Source organism: Sinocyclocheilus rhinocerous, unplaced genomic scaffold (genome assembly GCF_001515625.1).
Source record: "Sinocyclocheilus rhinocerous isolate Xijiao unplaced genomic scaffold, SAMN03320098_v1.1 scaffold460, whole genome shotgun sequence".
NCBI classification, from domain to species: domain Eukaryota; kingdom Metazoa; phylum Chordata; class Actinopteri; order Cypriniformes; family Cyprinidae; genus Sinocyclocheilus; species Sinocyclocheilus rhinocerous.
The window spans coordinates 492,665-515,509 of record NW_015667268.1 but is presented as its reverse complement, the minus strand read 5'-3'; the positions used below and the strand labels follow the sequence as shown (position 1 = coordinate 515,509).

At 37.0% G+C, this 22,845-nt stretch overlaps 2 protein-coding genes across 2 annotated transcripts; one reads left to right on the top strand and one right to left on the bottom strand.

Annotated features, from left to right (window-relative positions):
• Positions 1-11,243: 11,243 nt before the first annotated feature.
• On the bottom strand, positions 11,244-16,800 carry LOC107733418 (regulator of cell cycle RGCC). Its single transcript, XM_016545020.1, has 5 exons — positions 16,744-16,800; positions 16,402-16,542; positions 15,725-15,805; positions 13,539-13,601; positions 11,244-11,528 (listed from the first exon to the last, which is right to left on the bottom strand). The coding sequence occupies exons 1-5, from the start codon at positions 16,763-16,765 to the stop codon at positions 11,521-11,523; spliced, it is 315 nt and encodes a 104-aa protein (XP_016400506.1). The 5' UTR covers positions 16,766-16,800; the 3' UTR covers positions 11,244-11,520.
• A 1,265-nt stretch (positions 16,801-18,065) lies between these two features.
• On the top strand, positions 18,066-22,002 carry pcdh20l (protocadherin 20-like). The gene is made up of 2 exons (XM_016545035.1): positions 18,066-18,156; positions 19,468-22,002. The coding sequence occupies exons 1-2, from the start codon at positions 18,136-18,138 to the stop codon at positions 21,940-21,942; spliced, it is 2,496 nt and encodes an 831-aa protein (XP_016400521.1). The 5' UTR covers positions 18,066-18,135; the 3' UTR covers positions 21,943-22,002.
• Positions 22,003-22,845: the final 843 nt, after the last annotated feature.

The following is a 22,845-nucleotide window of genomic DNA, read 5'->3' as shown; positions in this document are numbered from 1 at the left end:
TTCAGTGTCATCAGTTTGCCAAGCAGAACACAGAACGTTTTACGCACCATTTACACGTGGTAGGGAGCAGGTGTACATTTCTTTCGTATCAACTAACATTTTGAAAATACGAACATTTTCATGAATTCGAAAGTTTACGTCAGAACGACTTTACGAACGATTTACACAAAAATTCGTTCTGCTCGTGTTTCATGAATGAGGCCCATTGTGTGTAGATACTGACTAGATAAGCACTAATTAACAGAAATTCAGAGTATTCTATAATAGCATAACGGCTGATTGCACACAAAACCATGACTGGCAATGTTAACCTATTTATTAGGTTTAAATTCATGCTTACAATTTGTCCTTGTTGAAAGAACTCAGAACAGCTGCTCCCTCAAATACATGACCGCCGGCAATCCAGAAGGTCTAATAAATAATGCACAGTATGATATCCTCTTGCATTGTACCTCCAGTAATATGGCATATAATGAAGGAAAATGGCAAGCTAGCCTTTGACCTCACAGCTGAAAACTAGTCCCCATTACAAAAATACATCCCTTTATCTGGAAATGCATTGCATTTTGTGGCCCTCAAGCATGCGGCTGAAAATACAGTCAAGAGTCAAAGACATCCAGACTTTCTGCTGCTCAAGCCATTATTTTCACACTGTGTCACACATTGCAGTGCACTTCATTACAGAGATGCCTGCATCTCAAAGTAACACTGTTATTTCACATTTATTCCATATAAACCGATTTAAGCTTGATCTTGTGTCACATCTGAGCATCATAATATCTAATAATTAGAGCTTTCATGAAACTGTCAGGTTAAACACCTGATGTTCATTTGATATGAATGAAAATGAGACAGTTAGAAACAGTTCAGTGGGTTACAATACAGTTACAGTACATACAGGAAAGAAAAACAGATCAAAAGAAAAACTCTAGACTAGTGGTTCTCAACCTTTTTGACCCCAAGGCCAACAATAAAATATTTTAGAGAATGGCATAACTAGAGAAATGTATGTCCCTGTAAAACGAAATGAGTTCAGTTTAGAAAACCATCGTTATGAGTACTGTAAACTTATTTCATCTGAGTTTACTAAAAGAATATTTCCTGAAACACAACTAAACTCCACTCAAATATTTTATGTTGCTGAAACTTAATGACATTGTCATGTCATGTCATTTAATAATATTGCCTCCACTCTCTTGTAGTTTGCTTGCTAGCTACTTAGCAGGCTAAAGCATATACGACAAGAGACTATCACTGCATCAGTAAGCACTACTACTATTTTTAAACAAAGCCAGTGGGTAAGTTGACCCACCTCCTGTATCTTGGCAACTGTACACTTTTACTGTCATGTGACCATATATTTTGGAACCACCCGTCATTTCTGCCAGACTTTGAATAGGAGAAACACATGGGAGGAGTAGAAGGCACCAATTTACTTTAAAGGGGTCATATGATGCTGCTAAAAAGAACATTATTTTGTGTATTTGGTGTAATGAAATGTGTTTATGCGGTTTAAGGTTAAAAAAACACATTATTTTCCACATACTGTACATTATTGTTTCTCCTCTATGCCCCGCCTTTCTGAAACGCGTCGATTTTTACAAAGCTCATCGGTCTGAAAAAGCGAGGGGTGCTGTGATTGGCCAGCTATCCAGTGCGTTATGATTGGCCGAATACCTCAAGCGTGAGACGGAAATGTTACGCCCCTCACCATACTGTGATGACGCCCTGTCAGGCCGGAGCGATGATTCAAAAACATGAAAACCCATTAAAAACGAGGCATTCTTTGCATCCAGTGGGGACATAATTATGGATTATAATAACTTATACTGTCTTTTTACGCGTTGCGTTGCATCGCGCAGCGTAAACATAAAACTCTGTCTGCATTTGTGATCAGAGAAATGACAAACAACAAGCCCTACTCTACACTGCCCAAAAAACTCGCTTTAAATATTTTTCATGAATTCGAAAGTTTACGTCAGAACGACTTTACGAACGATTTACACAAAAATTCGTTCTGCTCGTGTTTCATGAATGAGGCCCATTGTGTGTAGATACTGACTAGATAAGCACCAATTAACAGAAATTCAGAGTATTCTATAATAGCATAACGGCTGATTGCACACAAAACCATGACTGGCAATGTTAACCTATTTATTAGGTTTAAATTCATGCTTACAATTTGTCCTTGTTGAAAGAACTCAGAACAGCTGCTCCCTCAAATACATGACCGCCGGCAATCCAGAAGGTCTAATAAATAATGCACAGTATGATATCCTCTTGCATTGTACCTCCAGTAATATGGCATATAATGAAGGAAAATGGCAAGCTAGCCTTTGACCTCACAGCTGAAAACTAGTCCCCATTACAAAAATACATCCCTTTATCTGGAAATGCATTGCATTTTGTGGCCCTCAAGCATGCGGCTGAAAATACAGTCAGAGTCAAAGACATCCAGACTTTCTGCTGCTCAAGCCATTATTTTCACACTGTGTCACACATTGCAGTGCACTTCATTACAGAGATGCCTGCATCTCAAAGTAACACTGTTATTTCACATTTATTCCATATAAACCGATTTAAGCTTGATCTTGTGTCACATCTGAGCATCATAATATCTAATAATTAGAGCTTTCATGAAACTGTCAGGTTAAACACCTGATGTTCATTTGATATGAATGAAAATGAGACAGTTAGAAACAGTTCAGTGGGTTACAATACAGTTACAGTACATACAGGAAAGAAAAACAGATCAAAAGAAAAACTCTAGACTAGTGGTTCTCAACCTTTTTGACCCCAAGGCCAACAATAAAATATTTTAGAGAATGGCATAACTAGAGAAATGTATGTCCCTGTAAAACGAAATGAGTTCAGTTTAGAAAACCATCGTTATGAGTACTGTAAACTTATTTCATCTGAGTTTACTAAAAGAATATTTCCTGAAACACAACTAAACTCCACTCAAATATTTTATGTTGCTGAAACTTAATGACATTGTCATGTCATGTCATTTAATAATATTGCCTCCACTCTCTTGTAGTTTGCTTGCTAGCTACTTAGCAGGCTAAAGCATATACGACAAGAGACTATCACTGCATCAGTAAGCACTACTACTATTTTTAAACAAAGCCAGTGGGTAAGTTGACCCACCTCCTGTATCTTGGCAACTGTACACTTTTACTGTCATGTGACCATATATTTTGGAACCACCCGTCATTTCTGCCAGACTTTGAATAGGAGAAACACATGGGAGGAGTAGAAGGCACCAATTTACTTTAAAGGGGTCATATGATGCTGCTAAAAAGAACATTATTTTGTGAAAACTTGAAATCGCATCATATGACCCCTTTAAAAACTGTTTAGGCTTGTCAAAGTAAAATTTTAGCATAACAGATGTAATGGGTGTTACATCAAAATAAATGTATCCAGGTCATGATGCATACAGGTGATTTAGCAACATATAAAACCATTCAAATCATTTAGGTAAATATTAACCTGAATTGGTAAGCTAGCTAGCTTTTTTCCAAAATTGCAGCTATGGGGTAAATTGAGCCAAATGCTGTTGGGTAAATTGAGCCAGCATTTTAACTTACCCCACCATAAGGCTCTGAAGTATAAACTGGTATTTTAATGTGATATTATGCCGTTGGTTTAGTTTATCATAAATATACATTATTTGTAATTTATTTGTTAGGGACAGTGTACAAGTGCATCAAATCCATCTCTGATAAGAACCGGAAGATGCTTTTCATCACATTATGATCATGTATATCTTTCTGTAGTCCCTAATGAACTGTTCGACAATGCAGAAAAGCTACCATGCCGAGAATAATTTGATTAAAATGTTTATTAGTTTCAGTGACATTTATAGTTTCATCCTGCTTCAGTTTTTATTTAATTTTACTCAACAAACTCCGTTTACAAACTTTGTAAAAGGAAATTTAATTATTAAATTAGTTTTTAAAAGAGGCAAATTATCTGTAAAATTTCACATGGGTTTGAATCAGATTCAGTAGATCAGTTTACACGCAGTGGTGCATCTTGCCCACTGACTCCTCGGGTCAACTTACCCCTAACCTGGGGGCAAATTAAGCCACTTTTTAATAACTTTTTAAAACATTTTTATCACTTTTTTATAAGAAGCCATATTTTTAGAAGCCATTGTCATAGATACATTCTGATCATTTAAAATGATAGGAAACATCATGAAATTACTTCAGATACTTTCATTGAACTTCTGCCTCATTTCCCCTTATCTTGAGGACCACATAAGTAAAAAAAAACATTTGGCTCATCTTACCCCATTCTCCCCTATAGCTATAGTCTTAACATGCTTTGGTCCATCCTGGACTTAACCAAAGACTCTACTCGTTACTTAGCAGAATGGTAACCTCCAAAAGCTCAGACATACCTGAAATCCTTTTAAATCCCAACAAAACAACAATAAACACGAACAGATCTCCCCTTATATTAATCTTGTGCAAAAGCACATAAAATAACATTTCAACATGTACTCTCCTTACAGAGTCTGAAGCAAAGCTTGCTGGGAAGTCGAAATCTGATTCAGCTTGAGTTCTGCTTGATATAATCAGTTACTGAGCGCACATATTTTTTTCTATTAAGTGCAATTAACATTCAGTAATATTTGAGTTAAATGAACTAATTTCGTGTAATAAATTTGACTGCTATGTTTTACAGTGATTATAAAATTCCAATGGAGTTATTTTATTAATTTACGTGAGTTTTTCCGGTCTAGAAAATCTCATATATCCATTTTTTCTGCACAGTGGGAATCCTGGTTCTTCCCACGGTTGGCAAAGTAAATAAAGGGCAAAGTAAATTAAGAATTTTTTTTTGTTGTTTTTGCTTTTTTGAATTGCTTGTTTTGCCCTATTTTAAATCATTTTAATCATCTTGAGGCCCCCTTGGATGTTTGCTGAGGCCCTCTAGTGTACCACTGCTCATACTGTATATATTACAGTTCAACTTAGTTTTACAGTTGCTTTACAGGAAAACAATCTCAATGATTTGTATCGTGAAAAGCGCTGTACAAATAAACTTGACTTGACTTGACTTGACATAGAACTGCATTTGCAAGCTTTGACCATGAGATGGCAGTGATACAAACGGTTTAAGACCAAATATGACTCACAATAACTGTATAATATTATAATTATTATAATATTAATAATATAACTGTCACAACATACAAAAAATATATATTATTATAAAAAAAATGTAATACTTTTTTTTTTTTATTCTTTTGTATACTTTAATATTTAATGAATTAAATATTAAAACAAAGAGTGACCTTTGCTAACTGATTAAGACTAATCTACCAGTCTTTCTCAACTCCAGTCCTGGGCACCCACATTGCAGAGTGCTTTAGATGTCTCACTAATTAAAACACCTGATTCATTCTTAGTGTGTTGAATAGGGAGCCATCTGAAACATTCTGGGAGATGAGTCCCGAGGTCTGGAGTTGAGAAACATTCATCCAAAGGACAACATGAAGGACTCTGAGCGCACAAGGGCGACGTTCTTTTGGAGTAATGTTTACCTGAAAGATTTCCTTGCTCTTTCTTGTTCATCCTGTTCCAGACATCAGCATTTGCAGCAGTGTGATTAAACATTTGCTGACACATTTATCTGTTTTCACAGTAGCATTTCGTGCCATATTCCAACTCTGTTATTGCTGAAGTGTTGACAGATCAGATAACCTGACTGTCAGTGCATGAACTTGCATGCATTCCATTCCAGGAAGAAAAATTCGTTTGTATTGTTTGTCTTCAAATATAATTACCCAGACTTCTTAATGGGTTTGGTTGGCATAAACAGAGATTGCATGTCTCTTGGTCTACGGTTTATTTGTGTTTACCTTTTCTTTTTGTTGCATAAGCAGCATGTGTTGCGTAGTGTTGCCCTGTCTTAATGCAATCATTGCTCTGTGCACAGTGCAGCTCTCTAGGGTGTACTTCAGCAAAGCATTGCATCAAACAGATGACAAGCCTCTGTAAACAAAGACGCCAGGATTCTGTCTTGCTGGGGGGCTTCCAAGATCCACAAAACAGGCACATTTTCTTGCCTACATTCTAATTAGGCAATCAGCAGAAGCATGCTTTAAAGCACCTGGTTTCTTTTGCACAAAATGACATCTACATAAAGTACCACTTCCCTTCAGCGTCTACTTGAAATGCAAAACAGGAGAGGGGCAATTTGTCTGTTTCTATATCAATAGAGGTGGACGTTGTCACAGCAGTTGAGGGCCTATTCATGCTGAAATCGTCAGTCGTCCATTCTGGCCAAATCTCTTTGTATATTCATAGAGCGGATGCAGAAACTGTTTATCTAAGAATCAGATTACAACTTTGCACACCAAGTGCCATATATCTTTGTATGAACTACTTAGTATAGTAGTTTATTGTGCTTGCAACATGTAACTAGTAACCAGTAACCATTTTTATTTTTAGTAGTGTTTGCTCATGTGCCATTATGTTTCTAAGTGATGTGATTTACAAGTTTTGGTTGGTGGACAAAAAAGAGGTGAAAATAGCCCATGTATTGACGCTAAAGGGACGAACTAGAATAATACTGAGAATTGTTTTGTTTTTGTTTTTTCACTCAGGCTAGTGTGCAACCACAGAACTGTGCGCAAATGATACAGAAACCTGCAGTATTTTGATGGCAAGGTTCTGAAGAGTTTTTCTTGAGAAAATGTGAAATTTGAATACTCTCACAGCAGGAATACTGCCCAACCTGTATGAATGCACCATAAGTTTTTTACTTTAAACCGCATAAACACATTTCATTACACCAAATACACAAAATAATGTTATTTTTAGCAGCATCATATGACCCCTTTAACCAGTTTGAAATGGTATGTGAAAAGAAAATGGTTTCTAATTTTGCTTCAAGTTTTCACATTTGTTGACACTTTTCTTTTTCACTGGACAGAGTGCCATTTATCGTTTGCTCAGCTCACACACCCAGCACAGAAAGGCTGTAAATATCAATGTTAACCAAAAAAAAAAAAAAAACTAAGAAAGAAAGAGGTGCAAAGCGGCTGTTTCTCACGTCCCTTGCACATCCACTCACACTGCAGTTTTGACATTCAGCATTCAGGTCAGTTTGGAGCAGAGTCTATTACCAAGAGCATTATGGGTCCCTCAAGCAACAACCCAAGAGGACACAAACTGAACACAGTGTCTTCAGAAAACCATTTAACTGTCTCGAAACACAGTCTGAAAGGGAAACATGGAATTACATATTTTAGTCTGAAACAATGTCGTTTCCAAAGCTGTAGCTGCTTCTGATTGAATCCCCGTTTCTTTAAATACATTCACTAGTGACTTCATAATCACATGCTTGGAGTATTTATTGTAAAACTAAGGGTTCTCATAAGAGTCTGGAGCAGTGTTGATGTCAAACCACACGAGACTCCGAACTTCCTCTTTCCATGAACACTGCTGCCCAGAAGAAGTGCTACTTTCGCTCATGATGTTGCATAATGTCTAACATCTGCTCCATTATATAACATATGCGAGTACAATCTGCTAAAAAAAGAAAGTGACAAAAATGTACTCTGTGGACAAGTGGAAGGGGCAAATTGTAGTTCAGACTAAAAGTATTTGGACACTTAAAGGGATAGTTCAACAATATCTTATTCATTTGTTTTACAAAAGAAGGAATATACAGGTTTGGAATGGCATACGAGTGAGTAAATGATGAAAGATTGTCATTTGTGTGTGAAGTAACCCTTTAAATCACACTTTAAATCATCACATTAGATAAAAAAAACAAAAACAAGAATAATATGCAACTGGTTTGATAGTTTGCCCAATGTAATGAAGTGCATATTTAAGTGAGATTGTAACTTTCAAATCATTTTTAGGAACCATGTATTGCATACGCAGTAAAACAACAAACTCGAGAAGGTGACAATACCACAAACTGTGCTGGTTTTGATCGACTTCCTTTTCCATCAGCTGCAGAATGTCTAATGCATTTCCTCTTCTCTACACACCAGGGCCTTAAACTAAATCTAGTGAACTGCAGCTCTTGCAAGGAATTTAATGTTGGAGTGTATGGTTAATTAGGTGAATATTTCACTGTGTTTAAATAAGTTCATTTACCATTACGATTTTTCATGACCATTTTCATGACAATTAAGCACTTTTTGTGACATTTACCCAATTACCTAAATAATAATGTAGGTATTCCCTACATAACAATTGTATTAGCAAGAAAAAACAATTTTCCTTCCTAATATAAGAATTAAAAACGAGTAATACATGTTTAATGCAAAAACCTTTATTATTAAAAAAATCTTTATTATTAATATCACACATTATTTTGAACCTGGTAGCACTGATATTTTTACATTCTTCATAAAAAAAAGTGAAAAATAGCTATTAACAATAAATCTTCATAACTTACAAGGAATTGTGCTTTTCATATAAATGTTGTATTTTTTTAATAAAACATCTTCTGAGAAACTTGGTAATTCTTCCAAAACCGTGAGCTTTTTTTCTTAGTGAAGTGGGGGAAATGAGGCCTTCAAGCTGTGTTTTTCTATGCGTGGAAGCTAAATGCCAGCTCTTCAGGTGCTCAGTCCTCTCTGATCACGTGTGTCCCGTCATCTCACATCTCTGTAAGACAGATAAGATTGTGACAGCTCAGGTCAGGGGAGTGAGGTATGGTGCATGTGCAGTTATTATTCATGACTGTCACTCCGCTGATAACGGAGCATGCTGCGAGTGAGCTGTGATAAACCACCGGCCTTTTGTTAGTAATTTAGCGATAGGCGTATTAACATTATCACTCTGATGGACATTTGACTTGTTTTTGTCAAGAATAACGTCATGACAGAATTCAGGTTTTGTTTGACTATCACTGAGCGCCGGTGTTGAGTGTAACGCATTACAAGTAACTTGAGTTACTTAATCAGATTACTTTTTTGAAGTAACTAGTAAAGTAACGCATTACTTTTTAAGTTACAAGAAAATATCTGAGTTACTTTTTCAAGTAACTAAATGTGAACATGCATTTACTCGTCTCACTCGCACAAAAACAGATTCAGTATTCCTCAAAATGAATAAAAACAGTGAAATTCAAACTCTGAATATGACGCAAACCTGCTATAATTAAATGTTAAATAACGCAAATATCCTTTATGTATTTAATCCCATTTTATTAACCAGTGTCTTTGCTGCTGACCTTCGATGATCCCGTTCAACCATACTAATAAGCAAAAATTACCTTAGATAAACATAACTTTTATGTTCATACCATTGTAATATTTGCTACTGTACAGACGTGAAATTACATTTCCTTCAGCCTGAGCCATAATTCATTTCACTTTTGGTTTGAAAGGGCTTTTACATTTGCCGAAAATATAGCATTTTCACTGACGATTCAAACGCGAGTTTTTTGGGCAGTGTAGAGTAGCACTTGTTGTTTGTCATTTCTCCAATCACAAATGCAGACTATTCGGAATAAATGCAGGTATTCGGCCAATCACAACGCACTGAATAGCTGGCCAATCACAGCATACCTCGCTTTTTCAGACCGATGAGCTTTGTAAAAATCGACACGTTTCAAAAAGGCGGGGCATAGAGGAGAAACAATAATGTACAGTATGTGGAAAATAATGTGTTTTTTTTACTTTAAACCGCATAAACACATTTCATTACACCAAATACACAAAATAATGTTATTTTTAGCAGCATCATATGACCCCTTTAACCAGTTTGAAATGGTATGTGAAAAGAAAATGGTTTCTAATTTTGCTTCAAGTTTTCACATTTGTTGACACTTTTCTTTTTCACTGGACAGAGTGCCATTTATCGTTTGCTCAGCTCACACACCCAGCACAGAAAGGCTGTAAATATCAATGTTAACCAAAAAAAAAAAAAAAACTAAGAAAGAAAGAGGTGCAAAGCGGCTGTTTCTCACGTCCCTTGCACATCCACTCACACTGCAGTTTTGACATTCAGCATTCAGGTCAGTTTGGAGCAGAGTCTATTACCAAGAGCATTATGGGTCCCTCAAGCAACAACCCAAGAGGACACAAACTGAACACAGTGTCTTCAGAAAACCATTTAACTGTCTCGAAACACAGTCTGAAAGGGAAACATGGAATTACATATTTTAGTCTGAAACAATGTCGTTTCCAAAGCTGTAGCTGCTTCTGATTGAATCCCCGTTTCTTTAAATACATTCACTAGTGACTTCATAATCACATGCTTGGAGTATTTATTGTAAAACTAAGGGTTCTCATAAGAGTCTGGAGCAGTGTTGATGTCAAACCACACGAGACTCCGAACTTCCTCTTTCCATGAACACTGCTGCCCAGAAGAAGTGCTACTTTCGCTCATGATGTTGCATAATGTCTAACATCTGCTCCATTATATAACATATGCGAGTACAATCTGCTAAAAAAAGAAAGTGACAAAAATGTACTCTGTGGACAAGTGGAAGGGGCAAATTGTAGTTCAGACTAAAAGTATTTGGACACTTAAAGGGATAGTTCAACAATATCTTATTCATTTGTTTTACAAAAGAAGGAATATACAGGTTTGGAATGGCATACGAGTGAGTAAATGATGAAAGATTGTCATTTGTGTGTGAAGTAACCCTTTAAATCACACTTTAAATCATCACATTAGATAAAAAAAACAAAAACAAGAATAATATGCAACTGGTTTGATAGTTTGCCCAATGTAATGAAGTGCATATTTAAGTGAGATTGTAACTTTCAAATCATTTTTAGGAACCATGTATTGCATACGCAGTAAAACAACAAACTCGAGAAGGTGACAATACCACAAACTGTGCTGGTTTTGATCGACTTCCTTTTCCATCAGCTGCAGAATGTCTAATGCATTTCCTCTTCTCTACACACCAGGGCCTTAAACTAAATCTAGTGAACTGCAGCTCTTGCAAGGAATTTAATGTTGGAGTGTATGGTTAATTAGGTGAATATTTCACTGTGTTTAAATAAGTTCATTTACCATTACGATTTTTCATGACCATTTTCATGACAATTAAGCACTTTTTGTGACATTTACCCAATTACCTAAATAATAATGTAGGTATTCCCTACATAACAATTGTATTAGCAAGAAAAAACAATTTTCCTTCCTAATATAAGAATTAAAAACGAGTAATACATGTTTAATGCAAAAACCTTTATTATTAAAAAAATCTTTATTATTAATATCACACATTATTTTGAACCTGGTAGCACTGATATTTTTACATTCTTCATAAAAAAAAGTGAAAAATAGCTATTAACAATAAATCTTCATAACTTACAAGGAATTGTGCTTTTCATATAAATGTTGTATTTTTTTAATAAAACATCTTCTGAGAAACTTGGTAATTCTTCCAAAACCGTGAGCTTTTTTTCTTAGTGAAGTGGGGGAAATGAGGCCTTCAAGCTGTGTTTTTCTATGCGTGGAAGCTAAATGCCAGCTCTTCAGGTGCTCAGTCCTCTCTGATCACGTGTGTCCCGTCATCTCACATCTCTGTAAGACAGATAAGATTGTGACAGCTCAGGTCAGGGGAGTGAGGTATGGTGCATGTGCAGTTATTATTCATGACTGTCACTCCGCTGATAACGGAGCATGCTGCGAGTGAGCTGTGATAAACCACCGGCCTTTTGTTAGTAATTTAGCGATAGGCGTATTAACATTATCACTCTGATGGACATTTGACTTGTTTTTGTCAAGAATAACGTCATGACAGAATTCAGGTTTTTCACTGAGCGCACTGAGCGCCGGTGTTGAGTGTAACGCATTACAAGTAACTTGAGTTACTTAATCAGATTAAGTAACTAGAGTAACTAGTAAAGTAACGCATTACTTTTTAAGTTACAAGAAAATATCTGAGTTACTTTTTCAAGTAACTAAATGTGAACATGCATTTACTCGTCTCACTCGCACAAAAACAGATTCAGTATTCCTCAAAATGAATAAAAACAGTGAAATTCAAACTCTGAATATGACGCAAACCTGCTATAATTAAATGTTAAATAACGCAAATATCCTTTATGTATTTAATCCCATTTTATTAACCAGTGTCTTTGCTGCTGACCTTCGATGATCCCGTTCAACCATACTAATAAGCAAAAATTACCTTAGATAAACATAACTTTTATGTTCATACCATTGTAATATTTGCTACTGTACAGACGTGAAATTACATTTCCTTCAGCCTGAGCCATAATTCATTTCACTTTTGGTTTGAAAGGGCTTTTACATTTGCCGAAAATATAGCATTTTATATTAAAAACAAACAAGCAAGCCCAGCCCAGATGAGAAAAAGTAACGCAAAAGTAACTTAACGCATTACTTTCCAAAGAAAAGTAACTATGTAATTAGTTACTTTTTTTAGGAGGTCAGGGGAGTGAGGTATGGTGCATGTGCAGTTATTATTCATGACTGTCACTCCGCTGATAACGGAGCATGCTGCGAGTGAGCTGTGATAAACCACCGGCCTTTTGTTAGTAATTTAGCGATAGGCGTATTAACATTATCACTCTGATGGACATTTGACTTGTTTTTGTCAAGAATAACGTCATGACAGAATTCAGGTTTTGTTTGACTATCACTGAGCGCCGGTGTTGAGTGTAACGCATTACAAGTAACTTGAGTTACTTAATCAGATTACTTTTTTGAAGTAACTAGTAAAGTAACGCATTACTTTTTAAGTTACAAGAAAATATCTGAGTTACTTTTTCAAGTAACTAAATGTGAACATGCATTTACTCGTCTCACTCGCACAAAAACAGATTCAGTATTCCTCAAAATGAATAAAAACAGTGAAATTCAAACTCTGAATATGACGCAAACCTGCTATAATTAAATGTTAAATAACGCAAATATCCTTTATGTATTTAATCCCATTTTATTAACCAGTGTCTTTGCTGCTGACCTTCGATGACTGCTGACCTTTGATGATCCAATTCAACCATAATAATAAGCAAAAATGACTTTAGACAAACATAACATTTGTGCTTACTTTTTTTTATTGCTGAAAAGGGAATGAGCCCAGCCCAGATGAGAAAAAGTAACGTAACACATTACTTTCCTTTCCAAAGTAACTAAGTAATGTAATTAGTTACTTTTTTTAGGGAGTAACGCAATATTGTAATGCATTAACTTTCCCCAACACACAGTGTGTGACAAAACAAGATAACTGGTGTTGATCTGTAATGCAAACTGTTTTCTGTTATATTCTCTACTAATAAATAACATCTGATTATATAGAGAGACTAAAAGTAAGTCTGTAGCTCCCTCAGATACTGAGGATTGTTACCGCTGTAGGACTATGGGAGTGCACACTTGTGACTGGCTGAATATTCTGCATTTATGTCCTTGCATAAGGTTTGCTTTTGGTCTTACTGTCTTTTTGATCTAGATTAATACAATATTCTCTTTGCAATGATTCTACAAATCTTATTATGCCACACCGTGCTTTCGAAAGATAGAGTTGCAACAGCTGCTTTAAATGTGACCAACCACCTGTTTATATACCTGCAAGCTCTCTATCCAGGTTTTCAATGAAGCTCTGTAGGTCACTGGTATCCCCGAGCCTGGCTGTAAAGAGCCGAGAGAGAGAGAAAAGATGTCAGTGCACTGGAATGCTTCAGACTCTGTGCGTGGCATTTCCTGTGGAAGGTTCCACTCCGAAAGAAATGCGAGCCTCTGGCTTTACCAAACTGGCTTTAACAAAATCTTTATTAAAAATGATAATGAACCAAGGTTTGATTTTGACATTGGTGGGGACAGATTTTTTTTTTTTTACCATTGTTGATTTTTTTTAGCAAACTATTTGCTTTGTACATTCAGATTCATGTTCAAGATTCAAGTTTTGGTAACACTTTACTTGAAGGGGTGTGCATAAGACTGACATGACACCTTCATAATCATGACATGACACACGTCATGAATATGAAGGAGGTTTTATGCATGTTTATGACAACTGTCATTAAGTGTCATTCGCTCAGTTATGTCATTTTTAATGCAAATACGACATTATTTGACCTAATCCTAACCTAACCCTACCCCTACCCTTACCCCTAACCATAGCCCATAACAAAGACATCTCAAACAATGTCATTTTTGCATAAAAAATGACATAACTGAGCGAATGACACTTAATGACAGTTGTCATAAACATGCATAAAAAACCTTCATATTCATGACATGTGATTATGAAGGTGTCATGTCAGTCTTATGCACACCCCTTCAAGTAAAGTGTAACCCAAGTTTTCTTTGTTTTGTTTTGTTTTTTGATTAACTGACATTAAGTTAAAAGAGGTAAACATTATCATTCAGCTGAACTGTGCACATTCAACACATTTTGCCTTTGCTCAGATCCAGACAATAAATGCACATCCTTGAATGAGCAGGAGTTTACGGCATATTTCATATCTTTTCAGGTAATGTAAACGGTATGGCCAAATATAGGCGCGGCCAAAACTGAAATTAAATTGAGGTATAGAAATGTATCTTCATATTTACAAAACTAAATTTACTACATTTTACGCCTTCGTAGTAAGCATAATAACATGATATTAACCCCTTAACTGCCACTCACATTTTTGAACATAGACGTGAAAGTGCACGATCCAAACATACATTTTTATAATTCATGAACGAAAAACATTTTGTAACATGATATTGATGTACCATTTTCATGGTAATGCAATGTTTGATTTTAAAATGGGTTTCAAAGGATGAATTTTGAGATTTAAAGTTTTCAATTGATATCTAATTTCTGATGATTTCTGAAGTGTGATCGAGAAAAAGGCAACGAAGAAGACTTTTTTGTGACAAAGGTCAGAACTCCTGTTACGATGTAGATTTTTTAGGTGCATTCTTGTCAAAAATTTATCTATTACTTTTCCTACATCATTTTTAACAAAAACACTGGTCAAATATCTATTTAGGAGACCTTTCCAACGACATATAGTTTGTCATGATTAGATTAGGATTTAATTGTAATATTGAAAGTGCACGATCCAAACTTACATTTTTATAATTCATGAACGAAAAACATTTTGTAACATGATATTGATGTACCATTTTCATGGTAATGCAATGTTTGATTTTAAAATGGGTTTCAAAGGATGAATTTTGAGATTTAAAGTTTTCAATTGATATCTAATTTCTGATGATTTCTGAAGTGTGATCGAGAAAAAGGCAACGAAGAAGACTTTTTTGTGACAAAGGTCAGAACTCCTGTTACGATGTAGATTTTTGAGGTGCATTCTTGTCAAAAATTTATCTATTACTTTTCCTACATAACTTTTAACAAAAACACTGGTAAAATATCTATTTAGGAGACCTTTCCAACGACATATAGTTTGTCATGATTAGATTTAATTGTAATATAGTGAAGTAAACTTAGGCGTCCCACAGAGGGGACGGGTGACAGTTAAAGGGTTTTAAAATAATAATACAACTAAATTAGAAGTAGTAAGATGCGCAAATATAGATCTTCACCTTATGTCTGTGCTGGTTTACCCTCTAATAACATTATCATATCAATTCCATCATGCTTATCGTGCATCCTGTAGCCAAATAAGGAGCATCAAAGCAGTCCAATCCACAAACAAAGACTACAATAAGATGAGTAGAAATAGCACACAGCATTTAGAGCCAAGCATGGAGCAAATGTGCAAATGTGATGACTATCTGTTATGTTCTGTTAATACCTTTTGGGGCTGTGGTTATGCTTGGGATGTTGAGCTCCTCTTGACTGGCATTCAAGCTGTTTACCAGCGAAGCCTCGCTGCCTGAAAAGATACATTAGGATCAATGCGTGCCTCTTACATGTGAACGCAAAGGAACTACAGGGTGGCCGAGGTGCACAAGGTACTGTATATCACAAGAATATCTTTCTTAAGATCACAGGCTAACTAATACCTTCATTGTTTCTCACAATCGATTTAAGGATCAAAACAAAGACCGATAGAAATCACATAAGTGAAGCCTTTGATAGCTTATTAAAAGACAAAGCTGTCCAAAGACGTGAGCTAAATAAATCAAAGGTCATAAATCGGACCTTTTTCTTTTTCTTTTATGGTTAAAGCAACACTATATTAATTATAGTTAGCTATTAAAGCTATTAAAGTCTATGGTTTGTCCTCATTTAGACAAGTAAGCATGGGTTTCTTCAGATAGAGAAACAAATTGCATAGCAGTGATTTATAATTTGGAAATATGAGGAAATTGTCTACTAAAGGACTCAGTCGCCCACATTTCTGTACACACATTATGCATTAAACTGATTAAAGGGATTGAACATATTGAATATAATTCATAAATGTTTGGCATTCAGTGACAACTTTTGTAAGAGTTCGAGGTGTGTGGTAGTGTCTAGTGTGCTTACAGTAGTCTGAATCGTCTCCATCAGTCAGTGCTGTGTGTCTCTTCACATCTCTCAGCACATGTTCAGAGGCCTGGGGTGTGCTCAGCTCCTTCACAACATCATTAAACTCCTGCAGTAAGTCTCCCAGCTCCAGATCCAGCTCTAAAACCAGTCACATCCTCTATTAGCATTACAAGCCAAATACTTGGAACGCATTTTAAAACTATTAATAATAATGACTGATGTCAACATGGTGGCTGTAAATAAATAAAAGGTATACACTTAATCTGCTCACCTTTTACAAAGAAAAAACACATCTGAAATAATGTGGCATGTGAAATGTTTATCAAAAGGAAAGTTTACCTGAACAGTTTGTTGCAGACATCCTGCGGTTCTCTGCGAACAGAGCTGTGAACTGATTCTCAAATTAGTGCGATGCGCTACATTGACTCCGACCAGCGCATAATGCGCCGACCAATCAGAACACGGCTTTGGTCTCCGTGGTTACAGTAGAGCCTGAGACAAAAATTCCCCTGACGCCTACACATGACGTCACATGCGGAACTAGAGAAAGAACATTTCCGACCACTTCGGTCTAAAGGCGCAGTTATGCACCTTCAGGAATTTCCTAAATGCAATGGCACTTAAAGTGCCAGTTACATGGTTTTCTCCGTATTATTTGTTCGATTATAATTAACCGGTATAATATTTCTGTCATCTTTTATGACAGCGGCTGTGAAGTTACCATTTGAAGTTACCGCAATTAATGTAGTAACAACATGCATAATGTCAACACATAGTAATAACACCTGAGACTGTGGTTACTATGGTACTTTTTTATAAAGGGTGTTGTCATTCTTGTACTATTTACTGCCCTTTTGTAAACTTGTAAATTGGACACATATGGCATACTAATTTTTGCGAAAATTAACCATGGTTTTACCACAAATAAAACCAAAAGAAACATGGTTACTATAGTTAAACCATGGTGACCACACGTTAACCATGGTTTTGTAGTAAAACTGGTTATACAAATGGTAATCAATAAGCCAAAATACAAGGCTAATACACTTTTACTACAATAAAACCATGGTTAATTTTCGTAAGGGTTATTAATTCATTCAATAAAAAATACATTTGACGCTAGGGTATAGAGTTTTTTATTGCAGAAATACAATTAAATACAAAAGAAACAAATAATACAGAACATAGAACATATGATAATAATAGAGTACTAAAGTATGTGGCTATCTATATATAAGAAAGAGTAATTTTGATAAATGCGATGTAATATCACTGGCGCCCTCGTGATGGCGACACTGAGACATGAGTCCAATCACAAGGTGACCATGACAGCTATAATAAATATAACTGCAGCTTGGTTTATAATCCTATAGTTCCAATTCATTGTGGTTCAGAAAAGCTATAACTGAACCCTAACAACTCCGAAGAAAAGCTATAACTATATGCTATATAATCTCTCTTATTATGATTTAGCGTGTGTATATTATTATAAAGCATTACAGAGTGCTTAGAGTTGAAAGGGGAAAATACCTCACCACGACCCATCTATCATTATAATGCATTTACCCGGAAAACCATCCCGTCAGACCTGTATTTTCCCTTTTGAATATCGTGAGTTAGTCTCGAGCTGCTCACCTGTAACGCAGGTAGGTGAGGTTTCTCGCGAGCGTTTCTCATGCTCGCAGAGCTCAACATGTTCTTGAAGAATGGACAGCTCAAAACCACCACATAATGAACTGGACTATACTACAGGTGAGTGATGCATCCTACATTACTTAGTATTCGTATATTTTCAGAAAGAAAATTCTTCAATATTATTATTTTGACTTTGAACGCCAAGTCTGTCAGGCGTTACATGGAGTTAAAGTCCACATTAGTCAGTCTGCAGTATTAGGTGTGTGTATTATTCTGCGTATCAGGTGGTGTTTAACGTGTTTCAAACTTTTTAATGAACTGGACTATACTACAGGTGAGTGATGCATCCTACATTACTTAGTATTCGTATATTTTCAGAAAGAAAATTCTTCAATATTATTATTTTGACTTTGAACGCCAAGTCTGTCAGGCGTTACATGGAGTTAAAGTCCACATTAGTCAGTCTGCAGTATTAGGTGTGTGTATTATTCTGCGTATCAGGTGGTTGTTTAACGTGTTTCAAAATTATTATTTTTTTCACTTGGTGGTTTCAAATAGGCAGACAAATTAGACTGGTGTATACAAATAAAGTCTAAAAGTTTAAAGGAAAAAAAGTCTAATACCCAAGAATTGTGCTGGCACTTTCTATGAATAGGGTATAAATTGGTGTCCGATTACTAATAATATTTTTACAGCAATAAAGGCATACATTTTATTTTAGCTATGCTAGATGTAATGCATTTATTATGTATTTTCCTAGCATAACTATTCAACCCTGTAGTTAATAACAAAAATGATCTAATCATGAATTAATATATTTATCAATAACCACAATCATAGATTTGCTGCCAAACCTGTTAGCAAGTTCCTTTCTAAGCGTAAATCTGCTGCCCTGTTATACCGGTGCATTTCCATTGTGTTAGGACCTTTAACCTTGGAATTTATTAATGTTTAACAGATACAATATTAAGAAATCGTGCAATTTTATATGAAATATACATGTAAATAATATAAACATGGTTGCAAAATGACAAAACTTATATAAAATGAATGCAAAAGAAATATAATATATTTAAACTGTAGAAGAAGATTATCTGATTTTAAGCACCTAATTTCACTGATGCATTGTTGGGAAATGCGAAACAAATATTTAACTTTTTTAAGCATTCAAGACCAATTTATTCATGGAAAGTGCATTTGCAAGCTTAGTTGGGATTCTATGTTGTAATGTTAAATCTCTGGCTGCTGGAACATGTAAGACAATAATACAGCCTGTAAAACAACGTATTCAACAGAAAAAAAAAAAGACTGACTTGGTGGTTAAGGATTACACACTTAACTCCTGAGTCAGAGGAGTGGTTAAACTTTCATATGGAAAGAAGGGTGTCGCTTTCTTCCAAGCAGTAAGTCTCTTCTGTTGTTTTATAGTTGGTGCTTCTCTTGGCATCTGCTGGGCAAATCCATAGCCATGCACTGCGCTTCATCACCGTGGAGGAGCAAGAAGCAGGTGTTAAGATCGGAAGTCTAAGCACGAACTACTCCGCTCCATACCGGCTCCTCAATGAAAGATACGTCAGGGTGGACGAGAGCACAGGGGACCTGTTCACTAAAGAGCGCATAGACAGAGAGACCTTGTGTCCATCACATCAGGATGGGGACTGTACTTTTTCAAACACCGCAGTCGTGAGACCTAATTCTGAGGTAGTGCCGATGATAATTGTTGTGGATGATATTAATGACAACGCTCCAATCTTTGAGAGGAATGAGATTCCTCTACACATACCTGAAGATGCATCAATAGGGACTGCTTTCCCACTGGATGACCAAGCCCAGGATAAGGATACGGGCGATAATGGCTTGATACGTTACCATTTAGAAGACTCTGATGGCTTTTTTGACATCAGACAAGACGGGCATGAACTTGAGCTGGTGGTACAAAGGGAACTGGACCGGGAAACTCAGGAAAGCCACTTCTTGGTTCTTGTAGCAGTAGATGGAGGTTCAGTACCACTTAGTGCTACAGCTAAGCTCAATGTAACTGTAACCGATGTTGATGACAATTGCCCAGAGTTTGATGCTGACAGTCCCACCGCAGCCACTGTGCCAGCGTTAGGAGTCAAGGGCACTGCGGTGGCCCAGCTTAAAGCCACAGACAAAGACCTGGGCCAAAATGCCCAGATCACATTCTCCTTCAGCCGTCAGATCTCAGACAGGGCCACAGCGCTCTTTCACTTGGATGGACACACAGGCCTGATTAGCTTAGCTGTTGACGTGCTGGTTGACAGTCCTGAGGAGCACGTGTTGAAAGTCTTTGCGAATAGCCCACTTTGCCCCCCTGCGCAAACTCAGGTAACCGTACACATTCAGCCAGTGACGAGCCAAGAGCCGTCAATAAAGATCAGGTTTGTCGCCGAGCATAAACACCAAGTGATCGTGTTACAGGAAAACGAGCCCCCCACCGTCTTAGCCCTCTTGGAGTTGGAAGACACCTCTACTGCCAAAGGTACTCTGTCCTTAGATAAAAACAGCATGCCGTTTTCTTTGAAGCCGCAAGCAGGCAGCTATTTGCTTTCAACATCAAAACCCCTCGATTTTGAGATGTGCGGCGAGTATGATGTTACAGTGATTATTTCTGATCCTCATGGCACACGCCTACACAGAAGGGAAGTGATCAAAGTGCTGGTTGAAGATGTGAATGATAACGCCCCAAAGTTTGAACAAACACGCTATGAAAAGGACATCAAGGAGAACAACGAGCCTGGAGTGTTTCTGCTCAAAGTCCAGGCTAGCGACGCAGACAGCCAGCAGTTTGGCAAAGTAAGGTACAGGCTTACAAATGGAGGACCTTTCAGAATTGATGAAGAGACAGGTGTGATTTCAGCAGCAGAGTCTTTGGATAGAGAGCAGCAGGAGAAATACGACCTGACTGTTCTGGCCCGGGACGGCGGCGAGCCGTCTCTGGAGGGCTTAGCTATTGTGTCCATAAACATACTGGATGTGAATGACAATCCACCGGTCTTTCCAACCCCACATTTCTATTTCTTTGTGATTGAGAGCATTCCACAACTTTCCCAAGTTGGGAAAGTCACAGTAAGCGACGCTGATGAAGGAGAGAACGGCCGGATAGCGGATGTGCGTATTTTAAATGACGAAGTCCCTTTTGCCATAGACCTGGCGCAGGGGTCGCTCCGCAGTACTGGTGAAGTCGACCGTGAGAAGCAAGACCGCTATGAGCTTCTGGTTGTAGCCGTAGATGGCGGCAGTCCAGTCCTTTCCGCTACAGCAAAAATGACCATTTTTATTGAGGATGTCAATGATAATCAACCCCAGGTCCTTCTTCCTAGCAGCAACCTCTCCTGTCTGACCATATCCCCGGCTACTCGAGCAGGAAGCATGATAACAAAGATTTACGCCATTGATGAGGACTCAGGAATGAATTCGGACATCACTTACCAAATTATTGCATCCAAACCGGCTCTCCACAGCCCCTTCCAGATTGACCAGCACTCGGGAAACATCACCCTGGTCCAGCATCTGCGCGGCGAGGACTACGGCATGCACCACCTCTTCATAGTCGTTCGCGACAGAGGAAAGCCAGACCCGCTGCAGACCACCGTGTGGGTCAACCTGCTGGTCAACGAGACTTTGGAAAAATGTCACGTGAAAGCCATTCCGGATTACTCACCACCACGACTGCCTCCTCCGATGCCTGTTCAAGACTGCAGATGTCAATCAAATGCCTGGCTTATTTTTTATTGTGGCCTGTGTCTGATGGTCATCTCAGTCTGTGTTCTCCTGGCGGCTGTAGTGGTGTTTATGAAGCGCAAAAACACAAAAAGGAAAGCAGAAAAAAGGAATGTATGGGAAACTGGAAATCTCTGTGAACTGAAACCTTTAAATTAAAGCCAAGGCTCTGCAGATATACCAGTAAAATGTGTATGTGTAAATATTACAATGTCTTTTGTTAACCTGCAAATAGTATTCTTTGGCCAGTACTTTTGGTTAGTATTATAATAGTAATGTAATGTAATAGTATTATTTTGGCCTAATGTGCAAGATACCTGCTTTCTTTTCCTAAGATGATGTGTTTTCATCTAAAATGAAATAAACTCTTAAAATCTTTAAAGAATAATATTTAAAGAGATTAATGCACTTAAAGACAATGTATGTTTAAGTGGTCGGCAGTGGTGAGACATTCATTGAAATGGAAGGAAAATATTTATACAGGTGCAGACTTGCAGAAAGATAAATGCACTTGTTTGAGTTGTTCTATTGTTTTTCCTCTAGTGTGCTGTCGTGTTGGTTTTACAAGCTTTTATGGACTAGTCATGCTGTAGTCTGATGCACGCAGCCTACAATCAGTACCATCATCTAGATCAGGGGTAACCAACGTCAGTCCTGGAGAGCCACAGTTCTGCAGTTTTGCTCCATCTGTGATAAAAACACACCTAGCTTTCTAGTAACCCTTAAAAATGGATTTTTCTTGTTCAGGAGTGTTTGATTGGGGTTGGAGCTGAAGCCTGCAGGACTGTGGCTCTCCAGGACCCCTAATCTAGATCAATCACGAAACGATGTAACAGTCTTTTTCTTATCAGAATAAGAAAATGCTGGTATATTTTCAAAAAAAGAAAATGTCTTTTTACAAAGCAGTTCAAATAATGATGATGTTAATGTAATACATAACGTGGGATTATAAAGACGCATTACCATTGAGACACATCGAGATACTTTTGAGGGTTACCCTTACAAAAAAAATATTAATATAATCTCTACTCTAGTCTCTATAGAGTTCCACTCATTAGAAAT

Bases quoted from the DNA above. Each gene is read 5' to 3' on its own strand.
- LOC107733418 (XM_016545020.1), bottom strand. From the start codon at position 16,765: ATGTCTGCAACAAACTGTTCAG. The intron at 15,806-16,401 runs GTAAGCACACTA...GTATCTTTTCAG, and splicing joins TGGAGACGATTCAGACTACT to GCAGCGAGGCTTCGCTGGTA. The intron at 13,602-15,724 runs GTATTAACAGAA...GGCTCTTTACAG, and splicing joins CATAACCACAGCCCCAAAAG to CCAGGCTCGGGGATACCAGT.
- pcdh20l (XM_016545035.1), top strand. From the start codon at position 18,136: ATGAACTGGACTATACTACAG. The intron at 18,157-19,467 runs GTGAGTGATGCA...GTTGTTTTATAG, and splicing joins TGAACTGGACTATACTACAG to TTGGTGCTTCTCTTGGCATC.